General features: G+C 57.8%; 1 protein-coding gene across 3 annotated transcripts in view; it reads left to right on the plus strand.

Annotated features, from left to right (window-relative positions):
• The window catches only part of PMEPA1 (prostate transmembrane protein, androgen induced 1), a 55,904-nt gene extending 42,766 nt beyond the window's left edge, over positions 1 to 13,138 (plus strand). The window contains exons 1-4 of one of the 3 annotated variants that reach the window (XM_026503800.4): positions 1,643 to 1,766; positions 3,068 to 3,222; positions 8,473 to 8,526; positions 8,988 to 13,138. In XM_026503800.4, coding sequence (XP_026359585.2) covers positions 1,667 to 1,766; positions 3,068 to 3,222; positions 8,473 to 8,526; positions 8,988 to 9,536 — 858 coding nt within the window. In that variant the 5' untranslated portion in view covers positions 1,643 to 1,666 and the 3' untranslated portion in view covers positions 9,537 to 13,138. Of the gene's footprint in view, positions 1 to 1,642; positions 1,767 to 3,067; positions 3,223 to 8,472; positions 8,527 to 8,987 lie in introns of those variants that run through there. The other 2 variants (XM_026503798.4, XM_026503797.4) reach the window with 2 other exon arrangements.
• The last annotated feature ends 353 nt before the right edge of the window (positions 13,139 to 13,491 follow it).

Raw genomic sequence — 13,491 nt, forward strand, 5'->3', positions numbered from 1 at the left:
GTGGGCAGGGCCCCTGGAGACAGCAGGGGGAGGAGGCAGAGGGGAACCCACCACCGTGGTCCCGGTTGGGGTGAAGAGTGCACGGGGCCGGGGGAGGGGACTTGTCGGCCCCTCTGAGGAGGGAGGGCGTGGGGGTTGCACAAAGCAAGCCTGTGTGTCCCCTGAATGGGCAGCTTTATCCTGGGCCCTAACAGACAGGGCCCTGCCCTAGGGAGTTGGACCAGGCTGCCGAGGCCCTGGACCAGCCCGTCTGGGGAGGCAGGAGGTGTGGCCACAGTGACTGGGTCCGAGGCCCTGCTGCCCGGCCTCCTGGCAGGAAAGTGAGGGTAGCCCTCCAGTCCTTCCATCCAGGCCTGCCTAATCTCCTGCTGGGCAGGGCCCCAGCCTTCTCAGCACTCGGGATCAGTCTCCCCGAAGTCCCTGGCCAGGTCACCCTCCCTCCTGGGCGCTCCAGGGCAAGATGGGACGCAGTCCCCCCTGGGAACCAGAACCAAGGCCCAGGCTCCAGGTTGAATTCCTGGGCACATGGGAGGTCTTCCAGCCGATGGTTGAGTGGGAGGAGCCCGCAGCTTAGGGCCCTGGGGCTGAGAGTCTGTCACTTGACCTCTGGACCTTGCTCTCCTCGCCTATGAGGTAGGATGATAAAAGTGTCCCTAATGTACACTCAGCCCTGAACGGGGATTCTCAACCCTGGCGCTGTTGACCCGTCATTCTTCGTCGTGGGGCATCCTGTGCCCTGTAGGAGGCCCCACCCACTAGATGCCTGGCGTGCTCCCAGTTGTGACAACCGCCAGTGTGCCCAGAAATTGGCACATGTTCCCTGGTGGACCCTTCACTCAACTTACTAACCGCACTAGGTATTAGCGGTGTCCTAGGTAAACCCCGGTGATTTGGACCAACATGGAGCGTGGCATGAGAAGGGGGTGCCTGGGGAGCCTGCGTGGAAGGAAGGGGTGGCCAGGGCTTTGGAGAGGATGCTGGGGTGGGGGGTTCTGTGTGGAGAAGCTTCCACTGTTTTGCGAACAGTAACGTTCCCACCTAGGATGCGTTGCTCTCCTGCTGGAAGCCACAGGGAAACTGAGGCAGGAAGGGCTGGCCCTCGCAGGGGTGGAGTTTGGGTGGGCCCAGCGTGAGGGGCCGGAGCCCTTGACACAGCTGCACCTCATGCTGCCTGTTGCTTCCCCACCCCCGCCCCCCGCCCCCTCCCCCAGCTGCAGTGTGTCTGTCCTGGAGGAGGAAGAGCTGAGTCAGTGGCCCCAAGCTTGAACCTATGCCCCCGGGGGAGCCCTCGGCTAATTGCTTGTTAGGGACGGGCGTCAGGGTGTTGTGGGCCCGGTGGGCAGCTGTGGGCTGGAGCAGGCTGGCGGGGCTTGGCCCTGGCGCTGCTGGCTGCTGCCCTGTCTGCCGTGTCGCCACCCGGGTCCCCGGCAGGACTGGGCGCTGGCGTCCCGCCCCTTGCTGGGGGCCCTGCAGGCCCGCCCGCGGCCAGCTGCCGAGCCGCCCCGACGCGGACCCGTGCGAGTCAGCAGAAACCGCCCCGGCTCTGGCACGATCAAAATAACCTTCTTCCTTTTCCAGCACTTGAGGGTTTTTCCGCCTTCGAGGGGGACAAACAAAACAACACAAAAAAAAAAAGAAAGAAAAAAAAAGAAAAAAAGAAAGGAGAATGGCAGCGTCTGCAGGCACCCGGGATGGGGTTTTTCTGAGGGTTCTCTCCAGAGAGCTGGGAGGGCAGGAGGTCCGCACGCACTCCTGTCCTGTCGGGGGTAGGGTGTGTTTGTGATAAATGTGTATGTATGTGCGGTGTGTATTTTTGTGGGTTCTCTGTGTTTACTTGTATTCGGGGAAGGTGTGTGCATCTGTGTGTGTGTGTGTTGGGGTGTGTGTGTGTGTCTGTAAGTGTAGGGGTGTATGCGTCTGTGTGTGAGTGTTGGGGTCTGTGTGTGAGTGTTGGGGTCTGTGTGTGGGTGTTGGTATCTGTGGGTGTTGGTATCTGTGAGTGTTGGGGTCTGTGTGTGTGTGTTGGGGTCTGTGGTGTGTGTGTGTTGGGGTGTGTGTGTGTGTCTAAGTGTAGGGGTGTTGGGGTCTGTGTGTGAGTGTTGGGGTCTGTGTGTGGGTGTTGGGGTCTGTGTGGGTGTTGGGGTCTGTGTGTGTGTTGGGGTGTGTGTGTGTCTGTAAGTGTAGGGGTGTGTGCGTCTGTGTGTGGGTGTTGGGGTCTGTGTGTGGGTGTTGGGGTCTGTGTGTGAGTGTTGGCGTCTGTGAGTGTTGGGGTCTGTGTGAGTGTTGGGGTCTGTGAGTGTTGGGGTCTGTGTGAGTGTTGGGGTCTGTGAGTGTTGGGGTCTGTGTGTGAGTGTTGGGGTCTGTGAGTGTTGGGGTCTGTGTGTGAGTGTTGGGGTCTGTGAGTGTTGGGGTCTGTGTGTGGGTGTTGGGGTCTGTGAGTGTTGGGGTCTGTGTGTGGGTGTTGGGGTCTGTGAGTGTTGGGGTCTGTGTGAGTATTGGGGTCTGTGTGTGAGTATTGGGGTCTGTGAGTGTTGGGGTCTGTGTGTGGGTGTTGGGGTCTGTGAGTGTTGGGGTCTGTGTGTGAGTGTTGGTGTCTGTGAGTGTTGGGGTCTGTGTGTGAGTGTTGGTGTCTGTGTGTGTTGGGGTCTGTGTGTGAGTGTTGGGGTCTGTGTGTGTTGGGGTCTGTGTGTGAGTGTTGGTATCTGTGGGTGTTGGGGTCTGTGTGTGGGTGTTGGGGTCTGTGAGTGTTGGGGTCTGTGTGTGGGTGTTGGGGTCTGTGTGTGAGTGTTGGTATCTGTGGGTGTTGGGGTCTGTGTGTGGGTGTTGGGGTCTGTGAGTGTTGGGGTCTGTGTGTGGGTGTTGGGGTCTGTGAGTGTTGGGGTCTGTGGGTGTTGGGGTCTGTGTGTGGGTGTTGGGGTCTGTGTGTGAGTGCTGGGGTCTGTGAGTGTTGGGGTCTGTGTGTGGGTGTTGGGGTGCGTGTGGCAGGGTGCACGCTCTGAAGGCCTGGGCCCTGAGCGCCTGGCCTGCGTCGCGGTCCCCGGGCTCACGCGTGTCCCTGCTCTTGCAGCAGAGCTGGAGTTCGTCGAGATCACCGTCATCGTGGTGGTGGTGATGGTGATGGTGGTGGTGATCACGTGCCTGCTGAGCCACTACCGCCTGTCCGCACGCTCCTTCATCGGCCGGCACAGCCAGGGCAGGAGGAGAGAAGACGCCCTCTCTTCGGTGAGTGCCTGTGCCTCCCGTCCGCACCTGCAGCTCCCGGGGTCAGCGACGGAGGCCCCTTAGAGAAGCGCCCGGTGTCCTGGGTGGAGATGCTCACGGGAATGGGAGGGAGGCAGGCGGCAGCCACGGGGGAAGCTGCTGGGCAGGCGATGGACGAGGGCGGTCAAGGTACAGGCCGAGGCCTGACGAGCCCTCAGCCCTCAGCCCTGCAGCCCTGGCCCTTCCCTCTCTTCCACACCCTGCAGGCGTCCGGGCCGGGGACTCACAGTGTCTTGGACGCCACAGGTCACCCTGAAAAGGCCCTTCTCAGCTCCACTGGGCCTGGCCACGTGCCCTCGGATCAGTCCCCGATCCATGAAACGGGGCTTCAGTTGCCATTCATTGTGAGGGGGCTAACAGTCAAGCCACTCCCCGGAGGATTTGGGGCTTAGCACGGAGTAAGTGGCCGGGCATTGCGGGCCAGGACCGTGCAAGCACTACCCTTCACTCAGTCACTCATCCGTCCATGCATGCATTCACCGGACAGATACCTACAGAGCGGAGGGCCTAGAACCCTCCCAGACGCTGGGAGGAATGGCTCTGAGCCAGCCCCGTGCGGGTGCTGCCTGGGGGCCGGATCCAGACAGACTGGAGCACCTAAATCAGGATGATTTTGAGGGCTTTGAAGGAAACCGAAGTGACTGTCCCCGAGAATGCCAGGGTGCCGTATTTGGCCAGGACGGTCAGGATGAGCCTCTTAGGCCGAACTCTGATGATGGGTGGGTCCAGGCAGGTGAGGACAAACTCTGGGCTGGAAGGGTCCTTGCTGTTAATATAATAGTGTACTTTGACATGTTATTAAAACTGTAAGCTTCACTGGGCATTCTGGAAGCCCCAGAATGATCCCCTCAAGACTCCACAAAGGGGGGCCCTGGCAGGGTGAGAACTTGGCTTTCTGCAGCTCTGAGCACAGGGCCCCTCATTCTCTGCGCCGTCGGGGCTGAACTGTGCCCCGCCCCCACTCTTCAGCAGGTGGACCGCCGCGGGTGCAGAGTTCACCCCCAAGGGGTTTCTGCCCCCATACGGGCCATGTGTGATTGAACAAGCTGGCAGCAGTGGGCTGTCTGAAGGGCAGGCTGGGATTTGCAGGGAGAAGGTGGCACGTGGGTAGCCCTGGGGCTGTGAGCCCGCGCCCATCTCCGAGCCGTGAGGACAGCGGCGGAGCAGGGAGGCGGTGCCGGGCGTGGCCTCCCGGGTCTGGGGGATGCCTGGGCTGAGCCACGTCGTGGGCAGGTTCGGGCGCCTCCCCCTGCATCAGGCTGCGGTCGCAGTGCGTCAGTCAGCAGCGTGCCAGGGCTGGCAGCTTCCGCTTGGTCCCTCGGACGGGAACGCGGTGTGCCCCGAACCTGTGGCTCCATGCGGGTCCGGAGGGCACTCGGCGCCGCTGCTCTGAAGGAATCTGCCGCTTCCGAGGCCAGGGCTCACCTGTTTGTTTGCTGTGGCTGTCGCCCAAGTGACCGAGCCACCTGCTGCTCTGCGCCCGGTGCCTCCCAGCTCACAGCAGCCCGGGAACCCCACCCCACGGGGGAGAGACTGGGGCCCAGACAGGTGGGGGCAGTGTGCAGAACCCAGGCGCTCGTTCGTGCTGCTTCCAATGCTGGGGCAAGAGGGGGCACTTGGAGCAAACGAGAAGGTCTTAGCGGGGTGGCACATGCCTAGGGTGGTCCGCCTTGCCCCTCTGAGCCTCCGTCCGTCAGACGGGTGGACTGGCCTTTCTGCGGCCTCCCCTATATGTGTGGTCACGGGGAGGATGCTGCTCGCCCAGGGGGCTGGGGAGATGGCACCCGTTGCAGCGTGAGGGGTCCTTGCTGCCGGCGGGGCCGGGGAGACGTCCCCGTGGGCAGCACCTGGGACATGGTGCCCACACGAGGGTTCAGATCCTGGCCCTAGTTCCTGGACACCTGAAGCCAAAGGGAAGTCCCCACCGCCATCTACACAGCCACCTGCAGAGGCCCCTGGGGATGCCCGGCGGGGTAAACACAGAGCCTCGTTAGGCCTGAAGTAAGTGTGGCAACTCCCTTGGGGACCCCCCTGCCAGACAGGGTGCGTCGGAGGAGTCTCAGGGCCCCGTGACCTCCCACAGAGACCCACACCTGGCCACGGTCAGCCTGGGGCTGGGACTGCCCCTGGCATGACTGTCCTGCTTCGGTTCCCTCTCAGGGTGACCGCATTTGCTCATCTGTCAGAGAATGAGGCCCAAGTGCGGTCCGCTGCTGGCCCTAGACTGCCACGCCCCCGCCCGTGCCGTTCCCAGCGAAGCCGCGCTGTATTGCGTAAGGGTACCCGCGGTGGTGATGTGGCCACCACGGTGGCACAGAAGCTGGGTCCGAAGGGGCTCATCCTGGCGTCGGCGGGGGAGGGGAACGTTACCTGTAAGGCGGGCACTGTTCCACCTGGGCACAGGTGTGCCGGTGCTGCCAGGCCCCACCCAGGAAGCCGCCTGCTCGCGTCTGAGCTGCTCCTGGGTCCCCGAGCTTTGCCTTCAAACATGGGCTGCTCTGAATTCCTCGCCTCAGCAGCTTTAATTATCCCCCAAAGTTTATGCATCTTGAACAGCGATGGCCACTTGGCCCTTAGCTCTCTGGGAAGGTGGTTTGAGTGTGAGGCCTGCCCAGCGTGGGTCAGGGATAAATTCGGACTAGAGGCTCAGCCAGGGCCTTGGATGGGGCAACCCTCTCTTCTCTTCGTCCCCAAATCAGCCCTGGCGTGGGTCTCCCGCTTCCCACAAGGCTTCTAAGTCGGGTACAGGGCAGCCAGCTGGACATTCGATTACGACAGGCCAGGCCCATACAGGAGCTGAGATGCCCTAGGAGCCTGGGAGGCAGGGTGGTGGTGGGTGGTTCCTGGAGGGCTCCCTGGAGGAGGAAGTGACTTGCAGGTACACAAGCTGGAGGGAGTCAGGTGACGAGGCTGGTGGGTGGTGTTTTCTTAAGCTTCCTGGGTGGTGCCAGGTAGATAATCCCTCTGTGAGGGCTGGGAGTGGGGGCAGTGGTGGGAAGAGGTTTTTGGCCACATCATGCAGAGCCTGGGACAGAGGGACTGGTACGAAGGTTTTAGGCAGGAGTTTATCTGGGTCACATGTCATCCGAGATGGCCTTGGCTGCGTGCATCCCACCTCAGGGCTCCTGACCCCAGCGAGGAGCAGGTGTCCCTGTCTGCTTCCTGGCCCACACGTGGACTGTGCCAGTGGCCCGACTGGGGGCTCTAGAGCCTGCCAGGACCAGCCTGAGCCCCAAGGGGTCTGGAGGCAGACAGGTGAGGCTTTGAATCCCAGCACTGCTCTTACCAGACGGGCGCACTCAGCTCTCAGCTCACCGACCTCAGCCTGCCTTGTAGCTTGGGAGAAATGAGATAGCACTTTATTTTTATTTTTTATTTATTTATTTTTTAAAGATTTTTTTATTTATTTATTCGACAGAGATAGAGACAGCCCGCGAGAGAGGGAACACAAGCAGGCGGAGTGGGAGAGGGAGAAGCAGGCTCATAGTGGAAGAGCCTGATGTGGGGCTCGATTCCATAACGCCGGGATCACACCCTGAGCTGAAGGCAGACGCTTAACCGCTGTGCCCAGGCGCCCCGAGATAGCGCTTTAAAGCGTGCTTAGTGCGGTATCAGGCACCAAGGCAGCGATTGATACGTTACTAATACCAGTAACGAAATGGCTTTTGATGACCACATGAGCAGCAAGGTTGTATGTCCGTTTGCTGCATCCTAACACCTGGAACATACTAGGAACTGCAATGAGTCTTCATGGGCTAAGTGCTTTCCTGGTGGGACGGTTTTGAGAGTCACGGAGCCCCCTAGTGGCCATGTTGGTAACTGCAGTTCTCTGGGCAAACCCCCCGCCCCCCCCGCATTCACCCTCTGGCCCCACACTGTAGGTGAGAATGTCTTACCTGGGAACTCTCAAGAAAACGTGCCCCAAGGAAACTTTTGGGCTGATAGCTATGTTATTTTGATTGCAGTGATGGGTCTCTGGTGTATACACATGCCAAACCTTAACCAAATTGCATTCTTCAAATATGTACAGTTTATTATATCTTAGTTACATCTATGGAAAGCTGTAAAATTCAAAGAAGACATCCCTTCCCCTGGGCCCCAGGTGATCTGTCACCGCATAACCCGTGTTGTCTGGGCTTCCCTGTCAGACAAGCTGATCCTGCTGTGGGGTCCCACTTCCCTCACCCTTGGGGCTCTCCCCAAGGCCTGCAGTCGCACGTGGTGTGTCGGCCCGGTTGTCCCCCAGCCCGAGCCCACGCGGCCCGGGCCACCCATGCGGGAGCTGCAGGCCCCACCTGGCATCTCAGAGGGGAGGGCGTGAGCCTCACGAGGGGGCAGCGACAGGCCTGGCACAGCGGTGGCGGCACATTCCACCTTTGTTGATGACGGAATCATCATTTGGGGGCCGAGGAGCTGCATGAGGGCCTTTTGCTTATTCACTAACTTTGTCCGGTATTTCTTTACCTGTGAACTGGGCTCCTGATACACAGGTGGAGACAGACTGTAAAGACGTAAATAAATAGACCAGTTGATTACAGATAAGAGAGCTGCTGTGAAGGAACTTAGCCCACGACAGGATTGTTAGTGGGGGAGGGCCCTTTACAGGTGCTGTCAGAGGAAGTCTGCAGAGCTGGCTGTGCCGTGGGGCGGCCGGTGCAAAGGCCCTCAGGCAACACGCATAGCACTTCGCACGAGAGAGTGGGTCCGAGTGGCCCCCAGCACTTTTCATATAGTCACAGAGGACCACATGCACTCCAGGCGTAGTCTACCTCATGGAATTTCTGGAAGTGAAGTAACTTGCCAAGGTCACACTGCAAGCAAGTGGGTCAGGTCAAGGCCAGGAGCGCTAGATCACGCTAGGCTTCCTCATCGGCCATTTCACGGGATAATTTGGATCCATTCTAAGGTGTGTGGGAAGCTGCTGGAGGGTTTTGAGAAGGAGGGGCCCACAAATCAGATGTCTGCTTTGGAAAGTGTGAGTGCAGGGGCGAATTTTCAGGAGACAGCTGGGAGAACCGAGATGAGTGACAAGGCGGCTGTGGTCATGTTTGAGAAATGGTGCGGGCCCCCGCCCGGGTTGCAGGGTAGGGACGGAGAGGAGCGGATGGCTGCCAGATCTCTTTGCAAATAGAAGACCTCACGGTCAAAGCCAGATTGCGCGCTCTTGCCTCCGTTCCTCCCGCTGACCCTGCCCCTCTTCTCCCCACACAGGAAGGATGCCTCTGGCCCTCCGAGAGCACGGTGTCAGGCAACGGAATCCCAGAGGTGAGACCCCGCTCTGCCTCCGGTCCCCTGCCTGCCTGCCCCCCAAGGTGCTGTAGCGGACGCCTAAGGCCATCTGCCCAGCGGGTCCCCTTTCCAAGCCAGACGCGCCTCCCCTGGCTGCAAGAGGGTGGCCCCAGGCTCACACCCCTGCCCTTCCCTGAAGAATGGTCCTCGGCTGCTGGGATCATCCGCGCCGGGACCTTACCCGCTCCCTACCCGCAGTGAGCGGCCCACCGTGGCTACAGCGAGCAGGACCAAAGTTGCCCCGATTTCAGCTCCGCGGTGGTGTTCCTCGCCAGGGCTCCCCAGTGTCCAGCTGGGGCCGGACTCCGGGCTCAGCAGCCCGCTGCTGCCCTCTCTCCCTTCCCCGGAGAGCAGAGAGTCCCGGCCAGCCGAACCCCCGCCCCCCCTGCCTCGGGTCCTGCTTCTGGGGAGCCCTGACTCTGCTCTGCCCCCTCCAGCCGCAGGTCTACGCCCCTCCGAGGCCCACCGACCGTTTGGCTGTGCCGCCCTTCACCCAGCGGGACCGCTTCCACCGCTTCCAGCCTACGTACCCGTACCTGCAGCACGAGATCGACCTGCCGCCCACCATCTCGCTGTCGGACGGGGAGGAGCCCCCGCCCTACCAGGGCCCCTGCACCCTCCAGCTGCGGGACCCCGAGCAGCAGCTAGAGCTGAACCGCGAGTCCGTGCGCGCGCCCCCGAACAGAACGATCTTCGACAGCGACCTGATGGACAGTGCCATGCTGGGCGGCCCCTGCCCTCCCAGCAGTAACTCGGGCATCAGCGCCACGTGCTACGGGGGCGGCGGGCGCATGGAGGGCCCGCCCCCCACCTACAGCGAGGTCATCGGGCACTACCCCGGGTCCCCCTCCTTCCAGCACCAGCAGAGCAGCGGGCCGCCCTCCTTGCTGGAGGGGACCCGGCTCCACCACGCACACATCACCCCCCTGGAGAGCACAGCTGCCTGGAGCAAAGAGAAGGAGAAACAGAAAGGGCACCCCCTCTAGGAATCCCGCGGCCGGGGCCGGGGCGGCAGGAAGTAAAAGGCGAAACACTCCGCACTTCTTAGACGGGAAGACAGAGGAGGACTGGGCGGCACCCTCGACGTTCGGCGCGTCACCATCCTCTCCCCCTCTCTCTGTGTATAAATATTTACATGTTCTGTCTGGTCTGAATGCACAAGCTAAGAAAGCTTGCAAAAAAACCACGTTTCGTTGTTGAGCTGTGTCTTGGAGGCAAAAGAGAAAAAAACCACAAAACCTACCCTAGTCTTTTCTGTTTCTAGTTGAGCTGCGTGCGTGAATGCTTCTTTTCTTTTGTTTGTTTATGATGATTTCACTTAACTTTAAAGACATATTTGCACAAAACCTTTGTTTAAAGATCTGCAATATTATATATATAAATATATATAAAAGGGCAGGAGTATTTTTGTATTAGAAGAGGCCTATTAAAAAAATGTTGTTTTCTGAACTAGAAGAGAAAAAATGGCAATTTTTGAGTGCCAACTCAGCGTGTATTACCTTGTAAAGAAAAAAAAGTACAAAGCAGGGGTTTAGAGTTATTTATATAAATGTTGAGCTTTTGCACTATTTTTTAATATAAATATGTCAGTGCTTGTTTGATGGAAACTCCTATCATGTCTGTCGAGACTTTTAAGGGAGAAATGTCGAAATTTCACAGTTGACTTCAGGCAGAGGGCGAGCTCTACACGGAGTTTGGAGAGGCTTCCGGAGGGGGCCGCTTTCCTGGGAAGTGGAAACTTCTGGCTAGCGATAGGTTATTACCTCGTTACACATTCCCCACCGAAGGAGACACGTTTTCCCCCCCTCTGGGCCGCAACAGCCTTCGGATGGCAGATGAAATAGGGAAGTTACTAGTTACTCCAGGCACGAAGTTCCAGGTGGTGGCTTTGCCTTTCCCAAGATGAAAATAAACTTACTGAAGAATCTTAGTTTTTCCTCCTGTTTTTTTAAGCATGAAGCCCCGACCCCGGGAAGGGGCTAAGGTGCCCCTCTCTAGCCGCCAGCTGCTCCCCGCGCATGTTGCTGGGGACACCCCCCCCCCCCCCCCGAGGGGCTTGGATGGCTACTTTTCGTGGAGGGCTTCAGGGCGATTGGGCTGGCTCCAGGACTTACAAGCTCAGGTCGGTGGAGTCGGGCAGATCAGAAAGGCCCGAAGTGTTAGGAATTTGACTTCATCCCTGTCTTGCTCTTTACGTAGCAATTCTCACTCAACAGGCCAACAAACTGAACATCAGAGATGAAAAATCGAGATGCCCAGATTTCTCCCGGGACATGCAAAAGGGTTAACACAAGAGAAACAGTCAAACCTATGCTTTATGCTTTCAAGGCAGAATTCTTGACCTTCTGCTCTCCCGCATTTTCATCCCCTCTCCCCGTGGAAACTATCATGTTGGATGTGTTTATTTATCTGTGTTTTCATAGCCTCTTTAGCAGATACAACTGGTTTACCAGGATTTTACTGAGCGGGACCCCTTGGTGACGGCGTGCAGGTGCGTGAGCGGGCACACGACGTGTGCGCACGGTGGCGACAGGCGGGACGGTGGAGTGGGGGTCCCTTGGGATCTACCAGGGACAGTGGCTGGAGCTGCAGTCCCTTCCTCCCACTGAGGACTTGTTCACATTCCATGGGGTGATCCCCCCCCCACGGAAGAGCAGCCTGCCCCCCAGCCCCCTCCGCACAGAGCTGTCTTTTCATTTTGGCAGACTGCTAACTCACGGACTAACATCAGAGGAGGCATAAGGGCAATAACTCTTGTTTTTAAGCAGCTTTTTTATGACTTAAACAAAAACCTGAGAACCGTTTTGAAGTTCTGACCCTTTGAACTCTATTTATATGTACATTTTCAGAGACATGGTGACCAACAGGTAAACGTGGGGTCTGAGTGTGTGCTGCCCAGCCTGGCAGAAAGTTCTTGTACTTTCACCATGAAACCTGCCTCTCCGTGGGGCTCTTCAGCCTAAACTTGGCTTCTCAAAGAGGATTCTTTTAAGAAGTTGTGCAGAGAAATCGGTATAATTTGTCCTCAAAGGTACAGGGACACATTTATAGATAAAATTTTTTAAAACTGTATCTTTCCTTGATGCGAAGTCTCCCTAGTGCCTTACTGAGGAACCAGGGCTCTCTTGTCACCAGTGGGGGGTGTCCCCGGGCAGTGGCTCCATCACCCGGGGACTGGCCTTCCCACTCGAGGTCAACAAAGGGTTGCTGCTGCTTCTCAAACATCCCTGTCGCCCTCGTGTCCCGCCTGCCCTCCACCGTGGGTGTGCCTGGCTCTGTCAGGAGACCCTCTTCCTGGGCCTCCACCCTCTTGTCCAGTGCTGTGTTTGACTCCCATGGGAGTTGTCGGCCTAGAAGTGGCCCTCGGTTGTTTGGGCAGTGGCAGGGCCAAGCGTTCCGAGGTCGTCTTGAGCCAAACTGTCTGAATCCTGTTGCTTGGTAGTGCGGTCTGCGTGTGTGGGGTTTGGAAGGAGGCAGGGGAGTGGGTTCCTGACCTCAGCTGGCTTGAGGGCAGGGCACGCCCCTCTGATGGCACCCCAGAAATGCAGTCCGGGGCTCGATGCTGCAGCACCCCCAGGCTTCGTGCCAGGCCGATGCCAGGTGCAGAGGGTCGTGGCACAGCAGCTAGTCAAAGTTGGGGCGCAGCCTGAGAAAACTGGCGGGGTGTGTTTCAGGAAATGACTGTTGGAGCTAAGCTCTCGGTGTCTCTGCTGGACCCCAGAACTGGGGGGTGCACTCATCCCTCTAGATGTTGGCTGTCATGCCATTATCTTTGAAAAGGCTTTGAGCACCCCTGAGGAGACCTCCTTTTTCCAGTAAAAAGTATGGGTTCCTCGGCAGTGGCTGGTTGCAGGGGGACCAGGTTGGGCTTCCTCTGTTCCTCATCGTTTCCCTGCTCGTCAATCATGTTTCCTCCCGAGGAAGAGCATTTCCCCCCCACAAAGGCCAGGTCTCCGCAGACCGACTTAACAAGGGGCCCTGAGAGCCATCCCTGTCCCCCCCTCCACCCCCCCGAAGCCCAGTGTTCTTTGCAAAGAGCTAAAACTCCCCCCACCCCCAACATCTAGCAAAAACCGGGGCAGAGCAAGAACCGAGTCCATTCCCTGTCCTTGTCTCTGTGAATTGTATGTTTCAGAAATTGCTTTCTACATGCACACAAAGCTTCCAGATCATAAAACATCCCAGTGATAAGGGAAAATAAAAGTGTTGTTTTGTTTTGTTTTTGTTTGTTTCTGGAAACTGCGCTTCGAATCTTGCTGTACTATAGCCCAGAAGGACACGCGTTCTCGTTTGCCGGCCTGATTCCATGGTGGTGTGCTCATGGCACGCTTTTACGTTGCGTTCTTGGCGTTGGAACCGCTCTCCTTTGCAGCCCTGTTTCCCAAGTTATGTTCAAGTTAAACTCATGTAAATTCTCCGTGGCACGCCGGGCGCTGCGCCCACATTGCTGCTGCGTAGGACTCTGTATTTGGATGCCAATCCACAGGCCTGATGAAATCGCTTGTTGTGTATCAATAATCATTAGTGGCAATGATGACATTCTGAAAAGCTGCAATACTTATACAATAAATTTTACAATTCTTTGGAATGAGGCTTTTTTTACTTCTTTGGTCACATTGACTTCCCCTGTCCTCCACCGCTCTCAGCAACAGTCCCAGGGCCCATTCAGCGGGGTGGAAGAGAGCCCGATGAGCTGCTGGGGGGCCTTGAGCCATTCCTTAGACCTCTGTTCTAGTTCAGGCAGTGTCTGAGGAGCCCAGAGGGAACACTAGCTCAGGCAGGTGGTTCTAATAAAAGGGGTTAAAATTAACCCACCCCTTTTATTAATTGGTGTTAAAAGAGCGTGCAAGGCATTACCTATTTTTTCTCCCTCTGAAAAATCATTCTCTATAGCATGCCAAAAGCTCTGATAAGGTCTGCAAGAAAGAAACTGCCTTAGGT

This window comes from Ursus arctos, unplaced genomic scaffold (assembly GCF_023065955.2).
Source record: "Ursus arctos isolate Adak ecotype North America unplaced genomic scaffold, UrsArc2.0 scaffold_16, whole genome shotgun sequence".
Taxonomy (NCBI): Eukaryota; Metazoa; Chordata; class Mammalia; order Carnivora; family Ursidae; genus Ursus; species Ursus arctos.